Source organism: Callithrix jacchus, chromosome 15, assembly GCF_049354715.1.
Source record: "Callithrix jacchus isolate 240 chromosome 15, calJac240_pri, whole genome shotgun sequence".
In the NCBI taxonomy this organism is placed as follows: domain Eukaryota; kingdom Metazoa; phylum Chordata; class Mammalia; order Primates; family Cebidae; genus Callithrix; species Callithrix jacchus.
The window spans coordinates 86,871,759-86,884,792 of record NC_133516.1 but is presented as its reverse complement, the minus strand read 5'-3'; the positions used below and the strand labels follow the sequence as shown (position 1 = coordinate 86,884,792).

At 39.2% G+C, this 13,034-nt stretch overlaps 1 protein-coding gene across 4 annotated transcripts in view; it reads right to left on the bottom strand.

The window, feature by feature from the left end:
- LSAMP (limbic system associated membrane protein) overlaps window positions 1–13,034 on the bottom strand; it is a 633,432-nt gene that overhangs the window by 27,436 nt on the left and 592,962 nt on the right. For 3 of the 4 annotated variants that reach the window (XM_003734914.5, XM_008982408.5, XM_054246075.2), the window contains exons 5-7: window positions 9,964–10,084; window positions 9,353–9,501; window positions 1,665–1,700 (exon numbers count right to left, since the gene is read on the bottom strand). In XM_003734914.5, the coding sequence (XP_003734962.1) occupies window positions 1,665–1,700; window positions 9,353–9,501; window positions 9,964–10,084 (306 nt within the window). The remainder of the gene's footprint in view (window positions 1–1,664; window positions 1,701–9,352; window positions 9,502–9,963; window positions 10,085–13,034) is intronic. The other variant, XM_002758786.6, reaches the window with a different exon arrangement.

Genomic DNA, 13,034 nt, shown 5'->3' with positions numbered 1-13,034 from the left:
CTTGTGCTCCATCCCTAGTCCAGACTGTTTTTCAGTATCTGAAAAGCTGTCCTTTGTGAAAGGTGTCTGGCTTCACTTTGTTCAAAGTTACATATATCTGAATGAGTGACCAGATAAATATTTGAGTTGGTGGCTGCAGAACTGCTCTCACAAAGGATACCTAGAATCACAGTGATACTGTACAAAGCTCATCTCAGATGGGGCATGACCTCTTTGAAAATGCTATCCAATGGTACAAATGCTTATGTATGTGTTTTTCATATCCACATATTTGCAAGATGGCAACATGATAAAATGGTGTCAATCTCTGCAGCAACGCTAGAACATAAATGTGTTAAAATAATTGTGGCATGTCAAGAATTCAAAATGGGATATTTTTCCGTGAACAGTGAGTATCATGTCAAGTTTAAAAAACAGGCACATTTTAACAGTCTTATTTTTAGTGGCTGGGATTAGAAACAGATTTCATTGTTTTAGGGAAGCTTTTTTTTATTATTAAACAGGGTTCTTCTAAGCTTTCATACTAAAAATAGTTTGTCCTCTTTTTAAAAGTTGACAACAACTCTTTTATTAAGCTGTCTAGTTGATCCTTGAAATCTTGCAACCCTTAGTTCAAAAATAATTAAAATGCATTTGCATATGTGAATACATATACATGTGACACATTGCATTATTGACACTGAATACACTCAAGTTTGCATGAATTTATAGTTTGGACAAATGTTAATGAAACATGATTCATCTTCAAACTTATAAAACAGCAGCTTTCTACCTTTAATTCTGAGCACATTTCCTTTATAGTGTGTATGATAATCTTGTTTAATTGGATTTATTTCTTCCACGCTAGGCCCCGCATGGCCTAGTTTCCATTTTTTCTCAGGTCTTTGAGTGCTATTTGCAAATCACTTTTCTAGAATTTAATTTCAATGGTAGGTTGGTTTCATTTCGGATTTTTTATATTGTTTTAATTTTATTTGCCAATTTCCCTTTAAATAGCCTTAAGCTAGAAAGTTGTGGCTGCAGCTTGCATCTAAATATGATGTAGGAGGCAAAATTTAATTTGAGTGCATATAAAGTTTATGAAAAGGAATTCAGAATGATTATCCTGTTTTTTCATTTATGTTTTCTAAGATAGGTATATTTAAAAGGAAGAAAAATACCCATAAATTGGCCAAGATTTTAAGAGAAAATAATGTCTTTGCTATAATCTGGTTTCAATGATTAACCTTAAGCAGTATATACATTAATTTTTACAAGTAATACCCTTCAGATTTAGACTGTATAACGTTCCAACTGTGAGGATGGTCAGTCAAAAATTTGCATATCTGTGGCTTGAGAATTTAACTGGCTGTGTCCCAAATATATGAGTTCCTAGTTACTTGTAATAAATACTGACTGTAGAAAAAAATTGCTTGCTGAGTTTAGGATTGCCTTCACAGCTACTGAACAATTTGAAGATGAGTAGGATGATAGTCTTGTTCCATGCCTATTCAACTGATGTTGGAAACAACTAATTGACTTTTATTAAAAGTTTTAAGGGAAAAAATGATTTACATTGTATGTGAATTTTATGAATGTGTTTTTTTCCCTTTGTGTGTTTTGCATGTTATAGATGATGGAGAATGACCCAGGAAGAGAGCTACAGTGATAAAAATCATACTGACCTTGAATGGGGTGGGGGATTGTGGGTAAAACACGTTCTAAAGGGGAAAAAATAGTAATCATCATGGAGAATTTAAATATATATCTTTCTTATGTTTGCTTATTCAAACAGTTATACAACAGATGAATTTCCAGGCTTACAGGATCATATCTCTCATAAAACATTCATCTGTACTTCCTATTAACATTAAACTATCAAAGAAATGTATTAATAAAATTAAAAATACAGAGACTTTAAAAAGTTTAGCTAGTGTAGGGGACAACATCAGATTGTGGTAACCCTACATACAGAATTCTACTGAAAGTAACCCACCACCAAGATTTTAGATCTTTTAGAGAGTTGGAGTTGAGGGTGTTTACAGTCGCGATCAAATTCAGGTGATACATCTTGGGTCTTGGTTCTTGTCTCTTTAGCTCATGACAGAAGAATGTGTGTCAGCTACAGATTTCTTTCCTCTCTCTAAGCCCTATAGTTCATATCAGCTTTAGACAAGCATCTGAAAAATTTCCTGTGGGTAATATTAGTGCAACTTTTCCCTCAGGTTTTTACTTCCACATTGCTAATACCAATATAGGAGTAAAGTCAAGGTGACAGGTTCCTTAGCATAACTTTATTTTTAGTGTATTCCTTAATTCCCCCTTTTTATAATACAATCTCACCTGAAATTTGATCAACCAATCCAATTTACTTGATGATACATTCTATTGAGTATAACAGGATTTTTTTTTGAACACTGAGGTCTTAGTTTATAAGTGTCTCGTAGTCCCATACATAAACTACCTACCATAAACAGAATGTACTGACAGAGTTCAGGATTTAAGGTGTCCTTCATTTAACTCGAGAAAAGTTTAAATCCTCTTCTGAGAGTCTTTCAGAAATACGGAATGGAGTATTAGCGGGAGAATGTATTATTTGCTAACCCCCCAATTTTGCGATAGTGTAACATAATTAGCACATGCTTTTCTACATTTCTCCTAGCAGCTTGATTGAATAAAGACCAATGAGAAGTGAAAATCAACAAAAATCAAAACCACAGTAAGAAAAGCATTATGTGCATATTCAAACCTGATAGCCCACCATCTTGTACCATATGCATGAAAAAGTAGATTTTACCTGGACTTTGGGCACTCTATGCATCTGGACACTGAGAAAACTCAGTCTCCTTGCAGTCAGCTTTTCTGTAGCTTGGCTGAAGTTGTCACTTAAATATGAAAGTTTCCTAAGTCCATTAATATGGAGCAGGTCAACAGCAGCCCAGTGAACAACTGTGTCTTAGTTACACAAGTGTCAAATAAAAAAATGGTTTAAACCTCCACTGGTTATTTGGTATTAAGTTTCCAGCTTTGAAAATAAGTAGCTAAACTGCTTTTAGCATTTTTGCAGCAGTTGGAGACCACTGTCCCATATTATACTTTTTCTACTGAATTTTATTTTTATTATTACTATTATTAGACTGTTTAAATGACTCAGCTTAGTATTTTCTCATCATGCTGTTCGCAGCTGGGAAAATGCACTCTGCCCTTATTTCCACATGACCGTTTATATGGCTTAACCATCTCGCCCACCCTCCTTTCAGTGCCTTTCAGCTGCTTCTCAGCTTGTTATTAGCGTCTTGGCTCCACCCTGTTATCATTGTCTTAGGTCTATCACACCCCATTAGTCATTCTCATTCTCTTAATTCCATCCTATTCACGTATCATTCTTAGATGCCTCTCCATCCCAGTTTGTATTCTTATTCTTTGACCATTATTCTGCTGCTGTTTTATACTTCATGCTAGGGTTTGTAGAATCCTGTAAGAGTGTAAAGTGAATACTACTTAGGAGGAAAAAGAAAATTTCCAACTTTTGATTTTCAAAAGTAAGGGAGGGCAGAGCCCTTGGTGCCACGTGCTTCTCCTTTGGCTGCTGCTGCTTGAGGTAAACACACTTGGCAGCTGACTGGGAGATTTCGGGAACAGACTACAAGATTGTCCCTAGTACTATGGGCTGTGTCTCTTAGGAAGGTCTCTTTTTTTGTTTGTTTTTGAGACAGTCTTACTCCGTCGCCAGGGCCAGTCTGGAGTGCAGTGGGCGATCTTGGCTCACTGTAACCTCCGCCTCCCGGGTTCAAGCAATTCTCCTGCCTCAGCCTCCCGAGTAGCTGGGACTACAGGCGTGCGCCATTATGCCCAGCTAATTTTTGTATTTTTAGTAGAGACGAGGTTTCACCATGTTGGCCAGGATGATCTTGATCTCTTGCTCTCGTGATCCGCCGGCCTCAGCCTCCCAAAGTGCTGGGATTACAGGCGTGAGCCGCTGCTTCCGACCTTAGGAAGGTCTCAGCTCTGAGCTTTGGTTTCTTATCTGTTAAGTGGTTGGGGCAGGGGAGGTGTATCCACAGACAGCCTACTTAAGGATTTTGCATCTAGTGCTTCAGACTACATGTGGGTAGATAGTTGCTCAAACTGTTTTATTGTGTGGTATCTAAAAGTTGCTGGTTAAAAGGCTTTGCCAAGTCTTCACTCTGTTAATCAGATTAGAGTGCAGTGGTTTGATTTTGGTTCAGTGCCTTCCGCCTCCCAGGCTCAAGCAACCCTCCCACTTCAGCCTCCCTAGTGGGTGGGACCACAGACGCACACCACCATGCCTGGGTGATTTTTTTTTTTTTTTTTTGTATTTTTGGTAGAGCTGGGGTTCTGCCAAGTTGCCCAGGCTGGTCTCAAACTCCTGAACTCAAGAAATCCACCCACCTCAGCCTCAGCTGGGATTACAGGCATGAGCCGCTGCGCCTGGTCTAGGCTTTGCCAAGTCTTAACTAGCAACATCAAGTGGTGTATGTTTAAATAGCAAGCCTTTCAAATAACAAAATGGTTTTTTAAAGAAAATGGGGATTATAAAGAGTCCCTCTTTTTTAAGACTCCCTCTAGTGCTGGATTACTTAGGTAGTACTTGAAATTTAGTCAACTATGGCTTTACAAGTTAATGATATTTTAAAGTTTAAAAAGAAAATTAAAAGCGTCTCCTACACACCTACACACAGATGCAGCAAAGCCCAGTGAAGAGTTTTTTTTTTTTTGTATTTTTCTTCTTTTATACTCAAAAGCCTCAAAAGACCTTTATAATCCTCGAATTTCTCTAAAGCACAAGGTAATCAATCAGTGGGATTGTTCTTTAATGTGAGGGAATATTCTCCTCCTAGACCAAATGCTGACTACTAGGCCGGAATATTCACTGAGAAGTTCAACATGCCAAAGATAACCCAATCATCAAACTCATCTGGTGGTAGCAGGCTATTGGGGGTTAATGAAAATGGAGGTGGGAGGCAGTGCTCTTGGGTGAGAAGGGATAGAGCAGTATAAAGACAGTGCAGAGACCTCATTGAGTGAGAAAAAGGAGAAAAAAAGATTCTTCCCACCTCCAAACTTACAAGATATATTTCTTAACATTGATGCCCACATACAGAAATGCAGATGTGTTGATTTAGGGCCTGCACTCTTGAAATAGACTCCCTGAATTTAAATCTCAAGCTCAGTCCTACTTAGTTGCACTCATCACTTAACTTTTTTATGTAATGGAGAAACAGAAGTACATAGTAGGGTTGTTGTGATGCGTGCCTATAGTCCCAGCTACTTAGGAGGCCGAAGCAGAAAGATGTCTATAGCTCAAGGGTTCCGGGCTGTGGTGTACTCTGCTGATTGGGTGTCTGTCTGCACTGGTTGAATACGGTGGCCTCCCAGGAGTCTGACACCAACAGGTTGTCTAAGGAGGGTCAAACTGGCAAACTGGCACAGGTCAGAAATAGAGCAGATTGAAACTCCTATGCTGATCAGCAGTGGAATCATGCCTGCGAGTGGCCACTGCACTTTATTCTGGGCAACATAGCAAGAGCCGTTTCTGATACAAAAATATAATTTAAAAAAATCAGATCATGTATGTGAAACATTTAGCACAGCAGATACTGCAGAGTACATTGCACTCAATAAGAAGTGGTAACATTTAAATTATCACCTTTCTTCCTCCATATCAATTATTATAAATCTAACTCAACATGAGCATAAAACAAGATAAACCTATCACCTTTGTGGGTGAATTTTAGTTATCAGTCTGGAAACAGAGTCTGTTATGTTACTTATGCAGACAGTGGAACTTCCCTTGGCATCACTCGAAGTCCAAGTTTTCATCTATGTGAGGCATATCCCCCTGTCTGACAAAGACTAGGGAGCCAAATCCTTACCCATACATTGTGTCATTGCATTAATGCATTCAAAAAGTTATATAAGGTAAAGCTTAGCCCAAGGATGAAGAAAAAGATATGCAGGGCATTACTTGGTTATACAAACTGAAGTAGTGTAGATCTTTGACAGAGTGCTGGAATGTGTGGAGAACTAGATGAATGAGAAAGGAATGCTTTCACCAGCTCAGGAAAATTTGCTATGAATACAATGTATTCTTACACTCTCATTCCATGATTTTGACCCCTCTGGAGATCAGTATTTGAATAGAGAGTGGGGAAGTGTATACCTGCATGTGACCGCAAGTTGACACTGTGTGAAAAGTCAGCTCATCGCTGTGGTGGACATGGCTGGAAATGTGCTGACACACCAAAGAAGATGAATAATTGCCAACTCTTCAGGGGCTCTGGCTCTGAGTTTTTACCTGCTGCTGCCTCTGGCCGGCAGAGGCTCACCAGCTGCCTGTTATTCTCTGGACTGGCTTGGTCAGCAGAGCACCCTGCTGTCCACACAGTGCTTCTGTCAGGGCTGTGGCCACAGACACCCGCCCCCAAGCATTTCTTCCCTCCTGACTCTGTTCTATGGAAAATTACCTCTGCTGACACTTGCACAGTGTTTTCCTTTTCCCATTAATCCTGTTTATTTGAATGTAAATAATATTTACTCACACAAGTACTCTTAATCTTCCCCTCCTTCCTTTTATTCTCTCTCCCTCCTTTCCTCCCTCCCTCCCTCCCTCCCTCCCTCCCTCCCTCCCTCCCTCCCTCCCTCCCTTCCTTCCTTCCTTCCTTCCTTCCTTCCTTCCTTCCTTCCTTCCTTCCTTCCTCCTTCCTCCCTCCCTCCTTCCCTTCCTTTCCTCTCTCCCTCCCTTCCTTCCTTCCTTCCCTCCTTCCTTCCTTCCTCCCTCCTCCCTCCCTCTTTCCCTCCCTCCCTCCCCCCCTTCCATTCTTCTTTCCTTCCATTTTTCCTCCCCTCCTCCTTTTCTTTCTCTATCTCCCTCTCTTTTCCTTTCTTTTCTTTTGGAACTCTGTGAAATTATCAGGTTCTAGCTATGCAGGCTGTAAAAACACATCTCCCAAAACTAACTGGTGGTGAGTGGGTGGGTGGAGGGAGTGCCATTCCTGTTACAAAAGAAGCAGAGCTTCTCCCCCAAAATGTTTGTTCTTAGGCCTTGGAACTAAGAAATAGTGCAATAGATTCACCAATATTCTGCAATTTGAATTGTTCCTTTTCACCTCAAAGCCTAATGATCTTTCATATTTTATTTTTCACTAAGTATTATATCTCCTAACTTTACAATAACGGTGGGACATCAATTCTAGACCAAATCCTGATGCATGTGGTGCCTCTGCATGCTGCCGAAGACACAACTGTGGTAGTGCCTATGTGGGACCACCAGGAGTAGTACATCATTAACCACTGCACCACATAATCCTCAAATATATAATGGAGGGTGATCTCTACTAAATCATAAAGGGAAGTGTGATAGGATACACTGGTCTGGTTATTCCCTGATTCTCAGCATGCAAACAGAAACTCTGTAAAATTAAGGTTAAGTCCTTTAAATGGGCTTCTGTTATAGGGCATTGGTATTGCAGGGCTTGATGTTACCTTCCATGGCCATTAGCAGTATCTCTTTGCCTTTGACTTAGTCTATGCTCACTTTCCCTTCTCCCTCAAGTATTCCATCCTTCCAACCTCTTTCTTTTTCCTCTCTCTCAGTCTACTGGCAACATTTTATTTATTATTTGATGTATCATTAGCATAGTTCTTAGTCTAGGTTAAATAGAAAGACAATATACTTTAATGCAAATGTGTAATTTTTCACTTACTGTAACTCATCCAATTATTCTATCTTCTCCTTACTCATCTCTATACAACCTTCTTTTTAAGTTTTAAAGTATATGTTGTTATACTTAACCAGGTCAACTTAGATTTGGTAAATCTTAAATTCACAGTTGATGGTTTTCACCCCCACCATTTATGGAATCCTTAATGTTAGGAATGAATCAGGTAACTACAGTTCTTAAGAAGTATATCCTCAAGTGTCTTACAGATATTGATGTCTCTAGTTGAGGTAGGGAATGCTGATGTTTGGTCTTTGGAGACAAGTAAACAGGTTGTGAATTTTAAGCTTTATATAGATGCAGCATTTGTATAGCTGTATCTCATCAAACTGTCACAGACTGAAGTCAATGAGAGTTATGAATGAGAAACTAAGGCCAGAGTTAGAGTTGTTTGTGGTTGCTGTTTTCATAAGTGGAGTTCAATCTTAAACAGTTTTAAAATGGCTTTAACACTACATTTCAAGAGAACTCTCACTTAAATTGATTTTTCTTCTAAAAAAATATATTTTTTTCCTGAAGGCTCATCTAAATGCAATATAGCAAGATAGAGACAGTTCTTCTGGTCATAGTATTTCTAGTTTTTCCAATCGAACCTGTGCAGAAAAAAAAATAAACTTAGTGGTTTTTTTATTCCAGAATAATAATAGTACTTTTCTTTTTTAACTTTTTCCTTTAGTCCAAATGAAACTTTCAGATTCATTCATAACTATTTTGTTTCTTTTGCTTATTCTGCTAAATGTTTCTCTATTCTAAATGTTACCATTTCCTGTGATTCCATTTAGCATCCTTCTGTTTCTCAGGGGGCATCTGCTTCTGTGCTTATAGTCACCTGCCCAACAAGGCAGGGAGTTAGAGACTTGACTCTAACTTGCTGCTAAAGAGCAGGACTCCAAGGTGAGGGTCTCCTATTAACACCGTGACTTTAGAATGACCATGCCCTCCTTGGTCCACTTTCAGGATCTTCTCTGGTCTTCAGAAATGTTCCTTTTTCCTATCATTATATCTCTGTTCCAAAAATATATCAGAAAAGTAATGTCTCCTTCCATCATACAGAGAGCTTTCTGCAACCATTTTTCCTCCTTTAGATGTTATATTATGCTTTAATCATTTATTCCACTCTTCCTCTTGTATTGTTAAAAAGATACTTTTTTTCCTAGCCTCTCCCTTCTCTCATCACCTTATTCATTCTCGCTGAATATTTCTTCCTTAATCACTCTTATTACTGCCTTAAAAACACACACACACACACACACACACACACAAACAAAACTGGTATCCATTTCCAGGCTCTTACATTACCTCTGCTTCCTAAAGGACCACTTCCAAAGAGACTTGTATTCTCTGAATATTTTTTCAGTTTAAATAACTAGGAAAAAACAAAACAACGAGAAAACTAAAGAAAAACAAAATGTAGGCAGTTATCAGAAGCAAGAAAGAATATAGAGAGAAGGTGCTCCATTTGTAAGTCCTGCCTACTCACAGAGATTGAGAGCCCTGCGTTTTTGTTTAGGTGCATATATCCTTATTTGTGTTTAAGTGAACTTTTAATAGACAAGGGAATGGTTTTCGTGTTTTTCATGTAAAAAGTCAATTTAATTCCGCCAAGTTGGGCCCTGCTTTGGCGTACTTACTGAAAAGGACGAGGCTGGCATTGGTGACCCCGAGCTTGTTGGCAGCCACGCAGGTGTAGTTGCCATAGTGCTCTTCAGTGACGTTGGTCACCGTCAGGGAAGACTGGCCCTCGGTGCTCTTAATCTCAAGGCCATTGGCACTGTTTATCCTAAGAGTTCAAACACAGAAGAATAGAAAGGAACACCGGTGAAGATTTTCGCTTTAGATTCTTTCCCCATCCTGACACTGGAGGAAAAGGAGAGAAAGGAAGTAGCCAGAGTTTGTTGTTCCATGCCCAATTCCTATTTTAATTGTGCAGTGCCATATTATCAGAATCAATGTCCATCAACAGAGAAAAACAGGAAACGGGTTTGAGTTTCTGTTATAGGCAAGAAAGACATGCAGGTGAAAACTACCCATTGAACTGTTTTTGTATTTTACCTGGCTGATTTTGGACTTCAGCTTAAGAGCTACAGCCCCCAAAGAATTTGAAAGAAACATTAAAAAGGAAGATCGTAAGAATATAGTTCTAAGTAATTACAACTAGCTTGGCTTTGGCTTTGTTGTGAGGCTTCTGGTGACCCCAGGCCCAAGCAGTGAAGCCACGGGGGATGGTAGGTTTGGCACATACCTAGTGTCATCCCGGTACCACTCAAAGTCAGGTGCAGGCACTGCCGAGGCCTCACATTTGAGTGAAGCTTGTCGTCCTGTGGTGGCTTCATTACTCTTGGATTCTGTGATAGTGGGAGGATCTGTAGGAAGGACAGGCACACAGGTTTATATGAGGGTCGACATGCTTATCAGGAAGGAATGAAGAAGGACAATGTGATTAGAGAGATGCAGGAAGGGAGCCATCTTAAAGCTCCATTTGTGTGAATTATGTGATCAGCTAAATGGGGTTATCACCAAAAAACTAAAAAAAAAAAAAAAAGATAAGATAATTTATGAAAACATAGCCTTGGTTTATTTAAATGAGACACTTGGCAGGGTTTTATCCCCTTCTCCAATCGGTCATGGTATTACAATCATAGACTATAGATATTTTTCTGGTCTTTTTAGAAATGAAGCAATGATACCAAAGGACTTAGGAATCTCAATGTATAATTTGACCATTTTTCTTTTTCTTCTTGTTATTATAGTTTGAGATGGCCTTGAGGAGTCTGATGAAAATGATAGCCAGCTAACAACCGAAGTTTGGTCTGATATTATTGTAGGATTCATAAAGAAGCAAACAAGCAAAACTAGTATTAGGTAATTACCTTATGTATTCGCTTGTCACCACAACCAGGTAAATTTAGGTAAATTTAGCTTTTATGAGTGGGGGTATCGTTTAAAGTCCATCCTGGTGCATAGAAGACTTACTGGCATATCAGTCTTCTATTCTCTCTGGCAGTTGTGCCCTTGATTTTTATGCCCAGGAATGAGTCTACAAAACTATCACAGGCTTGAAATCAGCTGGGAAACACATTTGACACTCTAATTTTCCATGACTCATTCAAACAATCCTATGAGGATGGAAAAAATGTTTGTACATCCACTCGAATGTGTTAGGATTGTAGACTCAAGCTCCTGCACTTGATGATGCTGTGTTTGGGCAGGTTATGGACCTTCAAGGAGAGAAGGCCTTTCCTATCCAAAGGTTGTTTGCCAGAAAATGGCAGCTTGGCTAAGTACACATGGGAAAAACAGATCCTAACACTCTGTTTAGACTTTGTAGCTGAAAAAGCTCATCTAGGAAAATAAATTAATGTTTCTGTACAAATTCGTTAAGCCCTGGCCCTTCAGCACTTGGTCTATCTTCCTTCTTTCTGATTTTTTTTTTCATATTCAAAAACTATCACCTAAGTTTTCTACCTGTAGAAGACTGTAATTTTCTGAGTTTAAAAGAATGTATGAGAAAGCATCTGATTTGTCTGCAATTTCCTTTCTCATTTTATTTTCCCATAAGCTTATATATTTTTAAATCACTGTCAGAGTTAGAGCAAATTTGAATAAACACTTGTATGTAAACAGGTGTGCTAAATGGGTTTGTTTTTTGTTTTAGTGCTGTTGGTAGTGTTGTTTTACTTTAGACTTACATTCTTATTCCGCATAAGCACTAAATGGGAAGATGCTGTAGTAAAACGAACGCTGGACTGGAAACTAGGAGTCCTGGGATTTGGTTTGGGTTTGGCTGTTTGGACTTCCCATCATACATTTTCTTTCTGGGCCTTGGTTTTATTGCCTATAAAATGAGGGGATCCTATTTTAATGATCCCCTTTCCAACTGTAAACTCTCCCAATTCTTGTTAAAACTGCTCATTCTTTACAAATGGGCAGTTGGCATCATTATGATCCAAGTGTATTTTCAAACCCTTAATTAATTTAACTCTTAAATTGCTAATTTTCCAAATTATAACTCATTTATTTATTCCATGGGTTAGGAACCAGGATTAGCAGTTGAGAAGAGGAAATCTGAGATCTGATTTTGACTCTACTCTTAACCAGAGCTGTGGTCCAGGCAAACAGCTGTACCAGTTTGAGCCTTTTCTTTATCTTTGAAAAGAATAAGCTAGCTACTAAAACTGGTTATATAGATCGTTAGAGCACATCAGTTCAAAGGCTAATCCAATAATTGGTAGTAGTGGTGCTGTGGGGAGATACTAATAAAGGGATGGGACATAGAATAGAGGTTCTGGGCTTGGATTTAAAGTTTGTTAGACATGAGCTCAAATCCAGGCTCTGTTACTCATTATTTTTCATCACTTGAGAGTTTAATACTTTGCCCATAGTCAAATTGCTTCCATTTCCTCATCTATAATGTTGGGGCTGGGCATGATGGCTCATGCCTATAATCCTAGCCCTTTGGGAGGCACAAGCAGGTGGATCACTTGACATCAGGGGTTTGAGACCAGCCTTGCTAACATGGCAAAACTGCATCTCTACTAAAATACAAAAAACTAGCCAGGTATGGTGGTGTGTGCCTGTAGTCCCAGCTACTCAGGAAGCTGAGGCACAAGAATTGCTTGAACCCAGGAGTTGGAGGTTGCATTAAGCCAAGATCAGGCCAGTGCAGTCCCGCCTGGGCAGCAGAGCAAGACCCTGTCTCAAAAATAAAAAAATGTTGAAACCCAAGGGAGGGAAGTACATTTGAAGGCTGAAAGATAGTAGGCCTCTAAACTGATGAGACTGGAAATTGATTTCATAAGGGTGAGGAAAAGGAATGTTGAAAAGGTAACACCCCGATATCTGGCTGGGCATCTGTGTAATGCTATTCACTGAGATAAGATGCATAAGTAAAGAAATAGACATCCAGTAGCAGAATACTCAATAAATATTAGTTTCCTGTCCTTACTTCTTCTCACTGTATTGGGTTCTTAAGCTGCCAATGACTCTATCACCTGTAGCACAGTGCCCCACTGATGTTGGCTGGAGATAACTTTGCTTATGATTTTGTTTGTTCAAATATCCAATTTGAGAAAGAAGTTTTAGCCACTGTTTGTGAAGTTCTGGAACCACACAGTTATAACTGCCAACTGGTGACTATTTCCCCTCAGTCCCCTACCACCTTGGGAGCCAGGGGAAATAAATGATTTTTTCTGATTGAAACATTTGGGAAGAAGAAACTAGACCTGTTTGGCTCATCCCTTTTCTGTCTTCCTTTTGGGACCAAGCTCTGGCAGGTAGCAGAGGTTCTCCTGTTTCTCCATGACAGAAGTCCTA